At 35.9% G+C, this 16,059-nt stretch overlaps 1 protein-coding gene and 1 pseudogene across 1 annotated transcript; both read left to right on the top strand.

The window, feature by feature from the left end:
* The first annotated feature begins 12,071 nt into the window (after positions 1-12,071).
* On the top strand, positions 12,072-13,835 carry LOC150031870 (large ribosomal subunit protein eL28y pseudogene; annotated as a pseudogene).
* A 1,003-nt stretch (positions 13,836-14,838) lies between these two features.
* On the top strand, positions 14,839-15,519 carry LOC120067725 (protein RESPONSE TO LOW SULFUR 2-like). The gene has a single exon (XM_039019281.2). It carries the CDS (start codon positions 14,947-14,949, stop codon positions 15,262-15,264), a length of 318 nt encoding a protein of 105 aa, XP_038875209.1. The 5' UTR covers positions 14,839-14,946; the 3' UTR covers positions 15,265-15,519.
* Positions 15,520-16,059: the final 540 nt, after the last annotated feature.

Raw genomic sequence — 16,059 nt, 5'->3', positions numbered from 1 at the left:
GAGGTTTTAAAACTGGTTTATCACCAAGACATCGTAGGTTAAATCCAAATATAAACGGTATTCTTGGATAAAAACCTAAGTTATCTGGAACAACCCTGAGTAAAGATGTACCCAAACAAAATGTTAGGATACTTTGATGGGAGTTTAATAGCATATATGATATATTATTAGAACACTTTAGTGGGAATTTAGAATGCTTCAGTAGGAGATTAATAATATATACGATATGTCATTTTTAGCTCTTGCGTCCTTAAGAGTACACAATCTCGATTCATGTCTCGCTTTGTGTCTCCCTGGGAGTGACCTCCATTCAGAAAGCGAGTCCATCAAGCAAAATTATGGTGAATAGGGGAAGTTATTCACAATAAAATCAAAAGTGATATTTTGATTTTCATTCTCATGTCCTAAAAGTTTCACACCGTGAGATTCATGCGATGCTTCGTGTCACCCTAGGAGTGACCTCCATTTGGAAAGTGTTTCCATGAGTCAATATAAGGTGAATGAGGGGAAGTTGTTCGATGTAAAATAAAATATACGATATATTGATTTCAATTCTCACGTCCCTAGAAAGTTCACACTGTGAGATTCATATGACGCTTCGTGTCACCCTGGAAGTGACCTCCATTCGGAAAGTATTTGGATGGATCAATATCAAAGTGAATGGGGAAAATAGTTCATAGTAAGTGGGTGAAGGATATGTGTCAACGTATCCTATGGTCTATTCTGTGTGTTTGGACGGTGAGATTCCTATGTTGCGCATGCTTGTAATCTTTAAGTCGGTCTTACTAGTCGTTTGACGATGGCTATCCCCTCGAAAGGTTGTAACATAGGATTCGAAATAACTCAAACTCCAGAAATGGATAAGATTTCTTAGGTCGTTTTTCAAATTTGACTGTCTAATTAGTAGAATTGTTGGAGCCGACCTCTGAGGTCTGAAAATGGAGAATTACACTTACGGAATTACTAAAATGTTAGTAAGTTATGATAAAAACGGTAGCTAAATAGTTATTGGAATATGAGTTATTCTAGGGACAGTATTTAGTAAAAAAATGTCTTGCTATAGTATCATTACAAAAATAATGAATCTTGGGTACATTATTAATTTGCTAAAACTGATTGGGTTTAAAAGTAATTCACTGATAAAATTTGTTTATATTTTCATAATGACGAGTTCTTTAGTACAACTATTGGCTTATGATAAACTTACCGGGAATAACTATGCCACATGGAAATCAAACCTAAATACTACAATGGTGATAAATGACCTGCGGTTCGTTTTAACAGAGAAGTGTCCTCCCATTCCTAGCTCAAATGCAAACCAAAATGTTCGGGATGCATACGACAGGTGGATTAGGGCTAACAAGAAAGCTCGTGCCTATATTCTTGCCAACATATCTGATGTATTGGCCAAGAAACATGAGAGCATGAGTACTGCCAGGTAAATTATGGAGTCTCTGCGTGGGATGTTTGGACAACTTCCTTCTCCTTGAGACATGATGCAATCAAATATGTTTACAACTGTCGTATGAAAGAAGAGACCTCTGTTAGAGAACATGTCCTGGACATGATGATCCATTTTAACGTGGCAGAAGTAAACGGTATTGTCCTTGATGAGAAGAGTCAAGTTGGTTTTATTCTTGAATATCTTCCGAAGAGTTTCTTGTAGTTTTGTACGAACACACTAATGAATAAAATAGAGTATAATTTGACTACATTTATCAATGAGCTATAGGCTTGTCAGACCATGATAAGGGCTAAAGGACTAGAACCAGAAGTAAATGTTACAACTGCTGAGAAAAGAGGATCGTCCTCTAAGAAAATTCTGATACTGCTTCTTCTTCATAGAATAAAAGTATTTCAGTAAAGAAAAACAAAGGGAAAGGGAAAAAGAAACCTATTGGCAGAAAAGGCAAGGCAAATACTGCAGATAAATGAAAATGTTTCCACTGCAATGAAGAAGGATACTTGAAAAGAAACTACCCACAATACCTTGCAGAAAAAAGAGCAGAGAAAGCAAGTCAAGGAAACTAGTTCCTTGTAAACTCCAAGTTTTGATAGGGGAGTATTTCTCATAACAACCAGTGGGAGATACAGTTTTTGTCAGAAGATAAACTTGTTTACTTTTTGTTATTGTAATGAAAGTTATTTTATCTTTTTGTAAAGAACATATTGTATAAACTTTTTGTTATAAATGAAATGTTCATTAATAAGAGTGATATTTGTTCTACTGTAAAGCAACTTCTGTTAGAACCAACCTAGTTAAAAGCCATTTGCAAATATTTAGATATTTAAAAACGGTTAGCAAACAATAAAGGCAAATAGTTATTTAACCTAAATTATAAGTTCAGAACACTTGAAAGGTTTAAAGTGTATAAAACTTGTTAGGTAAAATAAAATCCAAAATACTTTGATTGGATCAAAGTAAGAAATATAAAAAGTTTGAGATTTCTAGGGCTATTCTAATAGAACATGAAATCCACTGAAAACTTTCTACACCTAGTTGCCTTAACTGTTATGAACATCATTCCAATTTTAAGGTGTTTCTGAAAATCCAATCGAGATATGAAAAATTCATAAAAGTTGTTTATGATATGTAAAAGATGTTTACATAGTTCAGAAATATGAAAAGATCGACACATGTGATAGTGTCAAATCCTTAAGTGTTGAAATATTGTATAAAAGACATGCCTATCTATAGCAATCCAAAAGTAGTATATTTTTCAAGTAAATGAAAATCAAGTGTTTGTGTAGGCAAATACCAAATTTTCCTGAAAAATATACAAGATCACCATGTATTATTTGTATTTCATAAAAGCAAATATATATCAATAAAGAGTTATTGATTAAAACTGATATTTTAAGAAAAGTTGTTTGCGCAGATCAGATGCGTCTTACTCAAAGAGTTTAGGGTACCTCGATATAGTGAAAAGGATGTATGAAACCCTAGCCATGTTTTGAGTTTATTAGAAACTCATGCCATCAAGTTTAGGTGATTGCATTGAAAAACAAAGAGTTGTGAACATTAGATGCATTTCCTATATATTTTAATAAGAAATCCATTGTATACTAACGGGTTTACTGCAATTCTCTCAGTTAGAGTGTTTGAGAATCTCCTAGTAAGGCTAGGACTACGCGGTTTATAACCTAGGGCAAGTGGGAGAATAAACCATGAGTATGTGATGCCCTAGTTTATTGTATTTCTTTGTAATACTCAGAAACTCAATATTATGTATTCATATGTTTGATACCACTGGAGTTTTAGTCTAAGTGGGAGTTTGTTGGGTTTTATGTCCTAAAACTCGTGGATTGTAAACAATAAAACTTATTCTGAAAATTCAATAAAGTTGTTATTGAATATATGAATTACTTATTTCGTTTTAGAAATAAATCTAATAAACTAAAAAGATCCATGATTATTACATGAGTAGTTGAACTTTGGAGACATAAGAGTGGATCAAGTTCGAGTAAATAGTCAAAATGATCTATAGTATATGAATAAGGTTGGGTGCCTTATTCTGGTAACACTATTGGATGCGACCCACTCTGTAGTTGTTACAAGGAGTTGTAAAGTACTACAGACGAAGTGATCCTAATTCGTACATGTGATGATATGAGGAGTGGGGCATCCTGTGCAATGAGTTTGCACAAGATCAAACCACGAAATAAGTCACTTTTACTTTATAACGTTGTTTACTATTTAAGACTGACTATTTCACAACAATGACCTAGGTAACTTAACTTGAATCCTGGGTTAACTATGAACTCCTGTTTATGCGGGATTATCCTTATATTTTCATGGGTGAGGGTTGGCTCAACAGCATCGGCTCAATAAGCCTCTCATTTCAGGAGTAAGACCAGGTAGATAGCTGGGGACATAGGGTGCAAGATGTAATTCACTCTTACTCGCTTTTAGGGATAGTAGAGAGGTTGTTCCCTTAAGTGCTAACTTCAGGTCTTGAACAAGGGGCCCCACCCTCTCATTGGCCTGAGAGGGACTCGATTTGATGATTAGTGGGACTTAAGGAACAAGAGGTGATTTTGGGGATAAAACATCCATTTGACCCAGCCGTTATTATGAACAACCTGTGAAGGGTTAACTTACTAATCATGGTTATATCGAGTGGGTACAATATATCTATAATGAGGGGAGTACAACTTTGGGCTTTAATGGAGTGACCCAGTAGTTAACGAATGAGGGTTAATTCAATGTAAAAAGTTTAGCCAATTAATCTCGAATGGTTGGAGCTCATGATCTGTAGGTCCACTAGGTCCCCCTACTAGCTCATAAACATATTAGTCTTAGAGTAGCATGATAAGTTGATTTGAAACATTCAAATTAGAATTAAGGGTATTAGTAATTATATGTGATATAATTACACATTTAATTTTGGAATTAAACGAAATTGGATAATCAATTAATATTTAAATATAATTTAAATAATGGGGATTCATGGTAGTGGAATTGGTGATTAATTAATTTAATATTTGATTTTAAATTAATTAGAATTAATTAAATTATTTAATTAATTATTAATTATTAATTTTATTAGAAAAATTAATTTTGAATTAATTTTTGTAAAATTAATATAATTTTAGTTTTAAATGTAAAATTTAAAACTGAAATTAATTTGTAATTTTGAAATTTGTTTCAAAATTGGAAAAATTGAAAAAGTGGGTTTCTCCTACTTTTCAAGCTAGCTGGTAGTCACAAAACCACTATTTTTTTTTATCAGTCAAATTCCAAGTAGGTGTTGGATCTCATGTAGCAAATGAGTTTGCATGATGATCATGCAATATAAACTTGAAGTCTAAGTGAAAATTGGGAATGCAATAAGTTGCAATTTGCTGAGAAATAGTGATTGAAGAACTGTTCTTCAACAAGCTGATAAACCAGTCCTCCTTCTCCTTTTTCCCTAATTCAAGCTTATTTTGAGTCCCATAACTCAATCTAAGGTACCAAGAGGATAGTAGGGAAGGCTTTGTGGTAGTTCACGAGTAGAAATCAAAGAGATTGCAACTGAATCAAGCTTGAAGAAGAACATCTTCAAATGTATGTTTGAAACCTACTTTATATTTTATGGGCATGCTGAATTTAAAGCCAAAATTAAGAATTAGAATGATAAATGATCCTATTTTCTTCCGTTGCATGTTTCCTAACTTTATCACATAGTGCCCCTAAAGATGGACCACTGGGTTCCATCAAGAACAGAATGGACACCAACAGGCATCAAGCTCATCACAAGCCCCAACGACTATACCTTTAGAAAATCTGTTAAGAGAATACATACAGGAAAATGAGACGATTCTGCAAAGCCAAGCGACATCCATTTGAAATATTGAATTTCAAATGGGGTAAATCGCCAGAGAATTGAAAAACACACCACAAGGCTCACTACCAAGCAACAATGAAGTTCCTCGCACTACGAAAAGTTCAAGCAAAGAATAATGTCACGCAATGACATTGAGAAGTGGTCACATAATGAAGAAAGGTCAGAAGGAAAAGTCAATCAAGCTTACTAATGAAGCACAGAGACATTCTTTTAATGAAAAGACTGACCAGAAACCAATGCAAGAAACTCATATACCATTGCATGAAAACCAAGAGGAACACAGGGACTCATCTGCGATAGTTTCTACTTCGAAGGTGTCAAATGAGGTGCATCTCCCTCCATACCCACAAAGGTTAAGGAGGAAGAACAATGAAAACCAATTTCAATGCTTCCTCGAAGTGTTAAAGCACTTGCAAATTAACATCCATTCATCAAAGCGTTGGAGCAAATGCCATCTTATGTCAAATTCTTAAAAGATATCATCTCAAGGAAAAGAAAGATGAGAAATTATGAGATTGTCACACTAACACAAGAATGCAACACCATTGTACAAGAAAGTATTCCACCAAAAATGCGATACCTAGGGAGTTTCACCATTCCCTGTTCTATTGGAGATGCTTAAATAGGGAAAACCCTATGCGACCTTAGGGCCAACATTAATCTCATGTCGTAATCAATCTTTAAACAACTGAAAATGAAAGAACTTGTACTCACAACGGTTACTTTGCACCTGGCAGACCGTTCCTTGGTACATTCAAAGGAAAAATTAGGAGATATTCTCGTAAAGGTGGATAAATTCATCTTGCCAACTGATTTCATTATATTAGACTACGAAGCTGATAAAGATGTACCCATTATTTTGGGAAGAATGGCAATCTTCTCTGATTATCTTGAGAAGTCAGTTGAAATTTTCATGGACAACTTTTCAGTATACAACAAGACATATGAATATGTCTAGCTACTCTTGAGAAAATTTTGAGGCGATATGAAGACACCAATCTAGTCTTGAATTGGGAAAAAGGCTATTTCTGTTGGGATTGGTGTCCTAAATCTCTTGTATTCTTGTAGTTTGTAAATTTTGTATAAACAAATTGTTCTTAATAACATAATTGTTATTTTATGAGCATACACTCAATCCAGTAAACTAAGATCCTAGATTATTTTATATAATTTAAACATATATGTAGAGACATACGGGTGGATCATGTTTAAATGACAACCTAAATAGTCTGTAGTAGATGGATAAGGTTGGGTACCTTATCTTGGGTCAGCACAGGATCCAAGCCTCTCTAAGGTCAACACAGGATCTAGACCTCTAAAGTATGAAACAAAAAAAAAACAAAATTAGTAAAAAAGTGCAGGAATAAAGAAATTTTAAAAAAAACGTTGTAAAAATACCAAGGAAGAAAAAAGAAAAATAATAATACTAAGAAAGGCAAAAGAAACCTAAAAAAACGTGGCTAAAAAAATTAAGAAAAAAATACAAAGTATGGAAAGAAAGAAAAAATATCTGATAATGTTTTAAAAAAAGGAATTAAAAATTAAGATAAAACAAAATAAAAATAAATAATAAATAATAAAATATTTAAAAAGGCGGGAAGGAGCTAAACCTAATACTGTCGCCCCTTCCTTTTTTTTTTTCTTTCTTTCTTCATCGCCACCCCCTTTCACATTTTCTTTCTCTTTCTTTTCTCCCTGTAAGGAGTAAATCAAATTATCAAGAGAAAGGGAAAGCCAAAATACAGTCTGAGGATGAAGAATATTTCTCAACAACCTGTACTAGACCCACATGAAGCCGTTGGGAGTGCCTCCATTAGATTTATGACATGTGGCAGATATTATTCATTTTTCTGATTATTTAATTCATTGTGTAAAATATTGAAAAACCCTATTTGGGTCATTAACTTCTGTATAAAGACAAGCACTGTCGTTGGTTGAAATAATAAGAAAGAAAAAGATCAGAAGAGACTTTTCCAACACTCCTTTCCCAAAAGGCAAATTGTTTCATCTTTTTTCTTGGTATCAGAGCAGCAACTATGGCCACTGCCTTGTTCACTGTGACCTCAACCTCTCCCTCTTTTAGTTCTCCTCCTTTAAATCAGATTTTGAATCAAGTTACCACCATCAAGCTTGACCGAGGGAACTACCTCCTATGGGGAAATCTGGTGCTGTCCATATTGAGAAGCTATCAGCTAAAGGGTCATCTTACCAGTGAAGTTCCGTGTCCACCCAAATTCATCGTGACTGTTGATCAACCAACAAAAACCATCCCAGCTGAAGATGAAGTTGGTCATGGAGGGCAGTACTCAGGTATTGTTTCTTTAACTTCTCAGCAAGGCCTCGCTATTGCATCTAGCTCATCCTCTGCATATCAGGTGAATCCACTCTCCGTCGTTGATCAACTCTTGTTAGGATAGTTATATAACTCTATGACTGCAGAAGTTGCTATGCAAGTGATGGGGTATGAAAATTACAAAGATCTATATTCAGGAATTATTTGGTCTACAGTCAAGAGTGGAGGAAGATTATCTTCGCCAAGTGTTTCAATAGACTCACAAAGGGTCAATGAAGATGTCTGAATATCTAAGAGTAATGAAGACTTACTTAGACAACCTTGGACTTGCTGGAAGTACGGTTCCTACACGAGCCTTGGTGTCACAAGTCCTACTGGGACTTGATGAGGAATTCAATCCGGTTGTTGCAACCATTCAAGGGCATCCAGAAATCTTCTGGACTGATATGCAGACAAAACTCCTGGCCTTTGAAAAGAGATTAGATTATCAAAACACTCAGAAAAATTTTGTTTCGTTTAACAACTCTCCTTCTAAAAACATGGCAAGTAACTCGAACCAAAGAAATTCAAATACCAACAGTCAAAGAGGCAATAATGGGCAGAATAGTAGACAGACAAACAACAACAATCAAAGGGGTAGAGGTGGACGAAACCGAGGTAGAAGACGTTGGAACAATAGCAGATATAACCGACCTACCTGCCAAGTCTGCAATAGGTATAGCCACATAGCTGACATTTGTTATCACAGGTATGATAGGGAGTTTGTGACTCCTACAAATCAAAATGAAGGGGAAAATCAAACCCCACAAAATACAGGCAACCAGAACACCTCATATGCATTCACTACATCTCAAAACAGCAACTCCTCAAGTGGTTTTTGATCCACATTGGTATGTTGATAGTGGGGCTACCAACCATGGCACTAGAAACTACAACAGTATGATTCAGTCTACTAATTATGGAGGTAAGGAAAAAGTTATAGTTAGGAATGGAAATAAGTTGAATATATCTCACATTGGTAAAACTAATCTAAAAACAGAAAATAGGCAACTTACTCTAGAAAATGTTTTGTGTGTGCTTGAAATAGCCAAAAACTTAGTTAGTGTTTCAAAACTAGCTAAAGATAATGGTGTGTTTTTGGAATTTCATGCTGATAAATGTGTTGTAAGGGACTTGCGTTCGGGCAAAGTGGTGTTGAAGGGAGATTTTGAAGATGGACTCTATAGGTTGAACACAAAAGAAATAGTTGCTGGTAGTGCTTCAAGTGTTGATGAGAGATTGAAGTCGGCTAATAATAACAACATAGTAGTGTGTTCAGCCCATTGTTTACCTACTGTTTTCACTAATAGAAAGGTGTCCAAGGAAGTTTGGCATAAAAGACTTGGACATCCATCCTCTGCAATCCTAAACTCGTTAATCAAAAAATGTAATCTACCAGTAACCTTAATGTAAATGTTGAATTTTGTGAAGCTTGCAAGTTTGGAAAATCACATGCTTTCCCCTTCTCTATCTCTGATTCTCGAGCTACAACACCATTTGAATTAGTACACCCTGACTTATGGGGTCCAACACTGTTATTATCTAATGATGGTTTTCGCTACTATGTGAACTTTGTTGATGACTTTAGTCGTTTTCTGTGGATATATCCTCTTAGACAAAAAAAAAAAAAAATTATGTAATAGGAGCATTTAATCACTTTCATAACACAGTTAACACTCAGTTCGGAGGTAGTATTAAATGCTTACAATCTGATAATGGTAGGGAATTTAAACCTGCTCAGCAACTATGTACAAGTTAGGTATTAAAGTAAGACTCTCATGTCCACACACATCAGAACAAAATGGGAGAGCAGAACGGAAACACCGGCAAGTGGTTGAAACTGGACTAATCTAGCTAGCCTAAGTAGGGATGCCTATCAAATATTAGTGGGAAGCCTTCATTACAACAACCACCTTGATCAATAGTCTAGCATCTAAAGTCGTTGGAAACAACATTCCTTTTGAGGTATTGTTCAACGAGAAAGTAAACTTTTCGCTACTAAAAATATTTGGTTGTTCTTGTTGTCCACATTTAAGACCATATAATACTCACAAGCTGAATTTTCGGTCTGCTAAATGTGTTTTTATTGGTTTCAACCCAGTTCACAAATGATTCAAATGTCTTAGCCCAAGTGTGTGTATATATATATATGTAGGCATGTGCAGTTCAATGAATCTGAATTCCCCTTCAAAAACGGTTTCCCAAAGCCTAATGACCCCACATTCTCTAGTGAAATGTCAGCCCAACAAATCTCACCAAACCATCAAATTCCCCTTCATCACTCCATATAACTACCTGAACCTTTTTCCTTAAACCCTCCATAATCTATGGTTATCCAAAGCCCAACTATAAGCACTCCCTACCAAGCTCAAGCATCGAACCCCAACACATCATCCGAATCACCTAACTTCTCCCAATGCTATTCATCAACCCCACCTAGTTCCCCAAACCGCAACCTCAGTTCTCCTTGCTCCTCCAATACCCCTGTGCCTATCAAGCCTCGGAACTGTCTCCTCCCCATACCTCCTCCCCTACTCCACCAAAGGAACCACCACCTCAACTTCCCTCTCACCCTATGATCACTCGGGCAAAAGCTGGTATTTTCAAACCAAAAATCCTCGTCTCCGATACTGCAGTTGACTAGTCCCTCATTGAACCAACTCGCCTTGTGGATGCACTAACTACTCTGGTTTGGAAACAAGCAATGGATGTTGAAATTCTAGCTCTCCAAAGAAATAATATGTGGACACTTGTTCCTCAACAAAAATCCATGAATATAATAGGCTACAAGTGGGTCTATCGTATCAAATGGAATATGGATGGAGTTGTTGAAAGACATAAAGTCCGGTTGGTAGCCAAAGTCTTTCATCAAACGCCTGGAGTTGACTTTTCTGAGACCTTCAGTCTAGTAGTGAAACCCTCCACCATTCGCATTGTACTTTCTTTAGTTGTTTCTCAAAGATGTACTTTGCGGCAACTTGACTTCAACAATTCTTTCCTTAATGGGGTCCTTGATGAAGATGTTTATATGTCCCAACCTCTTAGCTATGTTAACCACGACCTACCATCTCATGTTTGCAAGTTCAATAAAGCCATCTATGTCCTCAAATAAGCACCACGCGCATGGAACACCACGTTAAAGGCAACTTTACTTGATTGGGGCTTCCAAAACAGTAAGTCTGATTCATCCCTCTTTATTTATCGCAAAGGTGATGTCACCATGCTATTGCTTGTTGATGTGGATGATGTCATACTTACCGGAAATAACACCTCCATGATGAGTCGGCTAGTGTTCAAATTGGACATCACCTTTGCCTTGAAAGATTTGGGAGTATTGAGTTACTTTTTAGGCATTCAAGTTAATCATTTGTCCTCTAGTCTTCTGCTAACACAAACAAAGTATATTGAAGATATATTATCGAAGCTCAACATTGAGGATCTCAAGCCAATAATGTCACCATGTACTCTCGGTAAGCATTATTCTCTTAACAATGTTAAGGTGTTAGAAGATCCTTTCACTTATCGAAGTACAATATCTCACTCACTCCCGATCAGACATTGCCTATATTGTCAATCACCTAAGTCAATTTCTGAAGCAACCAACTGATGAGCACTGGAGTGTTGTTAAAAGAGTACTTCGTTATCTCTCAGGCACTAAACACTTTGGTCTACTAATCCAACCAAGTGATGGGATGTCTATTACTACATATTCGGATGCTGACTAGGCCTCCAATATAGATGTGTTCCGTTGCAGCATATTGTATTTGTGGTAAATTCACTGGTATCATGGTCTTCCAAAAAGCAAAGTGTTGTAGCTCGTTCAATTACAGAATCTGAATATCGAGCTTTAGCTCACGCGACGACTGGAATTATATGGATACAACAACTTCTGTCTGAGTTGGGCCTTCTGCAAACTACCACACCGGTTCTCTGGTGCGACAACATGAGTGTCGGAGCCCTTGCCTCCAATCCTGTCTTTCATGCTCGAATAAAGTACATAGAAATTGACATGCATTTTGTTCGTGATCAAGTGTTACATGGACAATTATCAGTTCGATACTTATCCTCTGTTGACCAAATTGTCGACTGTCTAACCAAGCCCCTCACTCATTCTCACTTTCATCTGCTACGTTCTAAACTCGGGGTCATTAAACTCCCCTCTCATTTGAGGGGATGTAAGGAGTAAATCAAATTATCAAGAGAAAGGGAAAGCCAAAATACAGCTTGAGGATGAAGAATATTTCTCAATAACTTGTACTAGACCCACGTATTGGATTTGTGACATGTGGACGGTATTATTCATTTTTCTGATTATTTAATTCATTGTGTAAAATATTGAAAAATTCTATTTGAGTCATTAACTTCTATATAAAGGCAAGCCATTGGTTGAAATAATAAGAAAGAAAAAGATCAGAAGAGACTTTTCCAGCAATCCTTTCCCAAAAGGCAAATTGTTTCATCTTCTTTCTTCTTTGCACCCTCCCTCTCACTCGATCTCTCGAGGCCATAGAGGAATGAGCACTGCCACCTTCTTCGACAGACAACCGCGACGAAAAAAAAAAAGCAAAGATGAAAAAAAGGGCTGACGCCCACCACCATCCACGGCATACCGGACCGGCTAACTCTCTTATATTTCTGTATCTCTCTTCGACTTGTTGCAACGCAGATGGCGAATGTTCCGAGGCAGTTGGTTTAGGAAATCGTTAAGAAGAACAGCTCTTTCCCTGTTAAAGAGTTTGGCAGAGGCAATGCTAGTATTCAATTTAGCAAAGAGCCTAACAACCTCTACAATCTCAACTTCTACAAGCATTCCGGGCTGGCAAACCAAAAGACAGTGACCATTTAGCCAGGAGGAAAGAAAATTAGGTGACAGAAAATTACTATCACCCAAACTTGAAGAGTGTTGTCCTCACTAAGCTAAGAGCAGTTCATAAGAGCCTCAAGGTTGCAAAGTCAAAAAAAAAGTTTTTTAAAGAAGGTGGGTTTCAAAATTCGCTTTTCATCACTAAAATCTTTAAAAAAAAAAAAAAAAAAAAAAAAAAAAAAAAAAAAAAAAAGGAAAAAGAAAAGGAGAGGAGGACAAAGAAAACCTGCTGGAGAATAATTTTGCTAATGAGTGAATTTTTCGTTTTTTGGGTTAATCAAATTCGATTTATAAATAAGTGATTAAGGGTTGGTTGAGATTTTTAAAATCCAAATCTCAAAAGAAGTTAGATTTTATTTGAAAGCCAAACTTCACGAAAAGTTTTTAAGACTTGATTATTTTGGATTTAATTGGATATAATATTTTGAGTTTTAAATCTGGCTAAAGTGTTTTATTTTATTTTATTGTTTTAAGCCAAAATTTGTTCCTTAACCAAATTTGACAAAAAAAAAAAAAAAAAAATTGATGATTTCATTTTAGAACAAATTTGGGAGACATGTATGGTTAAATTTCATTTGTATACTTAGTGGAATTTGACATATCTTAACTAAACCCTTTGCATGGACTCGCCACACACTTATATGGTCTGAAGAAGCTTACTTGTCTTATAGTTTAGGTGCTTTATATGTTAGTATAGTTTAAAAATTAACCATGCAAAAAAAAAAAAAAAAAAATCAGTTGGTTAAGTGAATTTCGGTGTCCATCAACTTATGAAACTTACTTATAAATGTTTTTAAACTAGGAAAAACCAAGTTGTGAACCAAATTCATATTTTGATAAAAATAAATTGAAATCATTGCTCAAAAAGTAGTCGGGTCTAAGCCCAAAAGCCCACTTAAAACCCATGAAAATCCTCTATAAATAGAGGCGTTGCCCTTTCATTTGGAGAAGTTTTTGGGAAAAGTGGCAACGAAGCGCTGAAGCTTTGGAGATCAAGATTAAGGCTCTAAAGCTCTAAAGACTTAAAAGTTTTAATTGTCTCAAGATTATCACTTTCTTGAGTTCTAGAAGACTAAAGCTCAAATCGATCTCAAGTTTACGACTTTCTGAAGAGTGAAGATTTAGAGATTAAAATTTTCTTGAATTCCAGAAGATTGAAGTTCAAAGTAACTCCATGAAGATTGAAGAATGAGAAATTTTAAGCATTTATCTCTTGTGTTAGAGAAGGCATCATATGATCAAATCTTAGAGATTGTATCCACTTTACTATACCGAAATCAATACAAAAATTCCATGAATTACATTCTTTCGAAAATAATTTTTTCGCACACATGGGTTTATTTTGGTAATTTCACTCAAATGTGATGCCAGCAAAAGGTAGGTTGATTGCCAATCTTTTAAAAAGCATGGGCCCAAATTTTGGGTTATTCGTACAAATTTTTCTAAAAATGATATCACATATTTTGAAAAAAGAAAAAAAAACTAACCGAGATATATGTGATAAGGAGTTGATAGAACATGAAGTTTTACAAGAGGAAAATGAAACTCAACAAGCTCAATCCAGCTCAAAGCGCGTGGTGAAAATCAATTTTCCAAGTCAAGTCAACCTAATCATCTAATGTAATCTAGCTCTTCAAGAGGGATTAAATGTGCCCATATCCATTTAAGGAATGTATTTATATGTTTTTGTTTTTGTTGAACCTAGTCAATTAGGTGAAAGGTTGTGTCCTGCCCATATCCATTTAAGGAATGTATTTATATGTTTTTGTTGAACCTAGTCAATTAGTGAAAGGTTGTGTCCTTATTTTTTCAATTAGTATAAATACTTGTACTTTTGTCATTTGAGAATTGGAATTGAAATTTGAATAAATTTTCTTTATAAAGCTTTATGCCTTCTTTGTATTCTTGTGTTTATCAATCTTCCAAACCAAATATATTTTAGTTTTCTTGAGGTTGTTATAATTTTATTTGTTGGAAATTATTTTTATTATTGTTGTAGAATTCACCTGAAATAATGGAGTTCTTGTACGTGATTAAGGTTCTATGGAAACAAATTTGAAAATTTGAAAGTAAAATGGAAATAATTATGAATAATGAATTGAAAGGTAGGGGAAGATGCGATATTTGTAGAATTTAAGTGGTGGAGAGGCAATTGCGTGGTTGGTTTGATTTATTAACCGTCTTACAAACGGAATATGCGGAATCTTCAAAAGTTGGACGGGGACAAGCAGAGGCATATTATATGAGAATTATGAGAAGATAATGGGAAAAATAAAATAAAAGAAAAGAATGGGGGTATTTGAAAATGAAAGGCAAATGCAAAAGGAAAAGAAGATACATTGAACCTAGACACCCGAGTGGTGGGGTATAAGAAGAAGAAGAAGAAAGGAGAGGGCATTCAGAATCAGAAGTTCGAGAAAATGGGAGTCCTGAAATCGGGTGGCGCTGACTCAATGAGCCTGAGGAGGAGGAACGAGGAGCTGGAGAAGGAACTGGAGGCGAGCCAGGAAAGAGAGCAGGTCATGAGGGAGGAGCTGAAAAGGGCTTGGGAAAGGTTGAAGGTGGCGGAGGAGGCGGAGGAGAGGCTTTCGTCGCAGCTCGGGGAGCTCGAGGCAGAGGCTCTGACGCAGGCACGTGATTACCACCAACAAATCACATCGTTGATGAACCAGCTCTCCCACGCTCATAAACTGCTGCAAGCTGCCTCCACCTCCCATTCCATCGCCTCCTGTACTTAGAAAACAAACAAAAACCTTTTGTATCTCTGAGTCTCTCTCGATGTGTATCGGAGTCCCTTTTTTTTCCCCTTCAATACTCCATCGAGAAAAGTAATGTAATTTCATCTCTATTTTACTACCATTTTGTATCCTCTTTTCCCCTGCTTGCTTGCTAAACAATTTCTCGACCTTTTGATTATGGGGAACAAATCCAATGGTATGGTGTATTAAATTTGACCTTTCTGTTTCGGCAATTTGAATTCTGAACTTACACAACTATTCAATTTTTATTCTTTAACTGCCTATTTGAAAATTTGTTCTTCAAACAAACAAAACATATATGGGAAATTTGACTAAATATATCGGCTCCGGCGCCACGAGTGGGCAGTTCGGGATCCCCAAATTGGGACACCCCGAAGTCTGGGCATCCCACACCAGCGTCCATATGTTCGGCTGAACGGGATGTGTCACTGATGTTCTCCCAGTCCCGTGGGAGGGTTTCTATACCCCGCCTTCTTCTTTACCGGTGGTTGGAGATGCACAACTATGGTTGGCAACGGACCGGGACGGGGACTCCCATCCCCATTCCGCCCATTGAAGATGGGAACGGGGATTATCTCCGGTTTTTCTTTATATATATATATATATATATATATATATATATATTTGTAAAAATATATATAAAAAAAATATAAAAATTTAATCCGGACAGGACAGAGATGGTTAGATCCCAGTTTAACCCCATCTCCAGTCAAATTGGGGATTTCCCTAGATTTTTGCCAATCCTATAGCACAATAAATATTTACATAAAAATT

Source organism: Benincasa hispida, chromosome 12 (genome assembly GCF_027475165.1).
Source record: "Benincasa hispida cultivar pf3 chromosome 12, pf3_genome.v1.1, whole genome shotgun sequence".
NCBI classification, from domain to species: Eukaryota; Viridiplantae; Streptophyta; class Magnoliopsida; order Cucurbitales; family Cucurbitaceae; genus Benincasa; species Benincasa hispida.
This window is presented reverse-complemented; position numbering and strand designations above follow the sequence as displayed.

Bases quoted from the DNA above. Each gene is read 5' to 3' on its own strand.
- LOC120067725 (XM_039019281.2), top strand. From the start codon at position 14,947: ATGGGAGTCCTGAAATCGGGTGGCGCTGACTCAATGAGCCTGAGGAGG.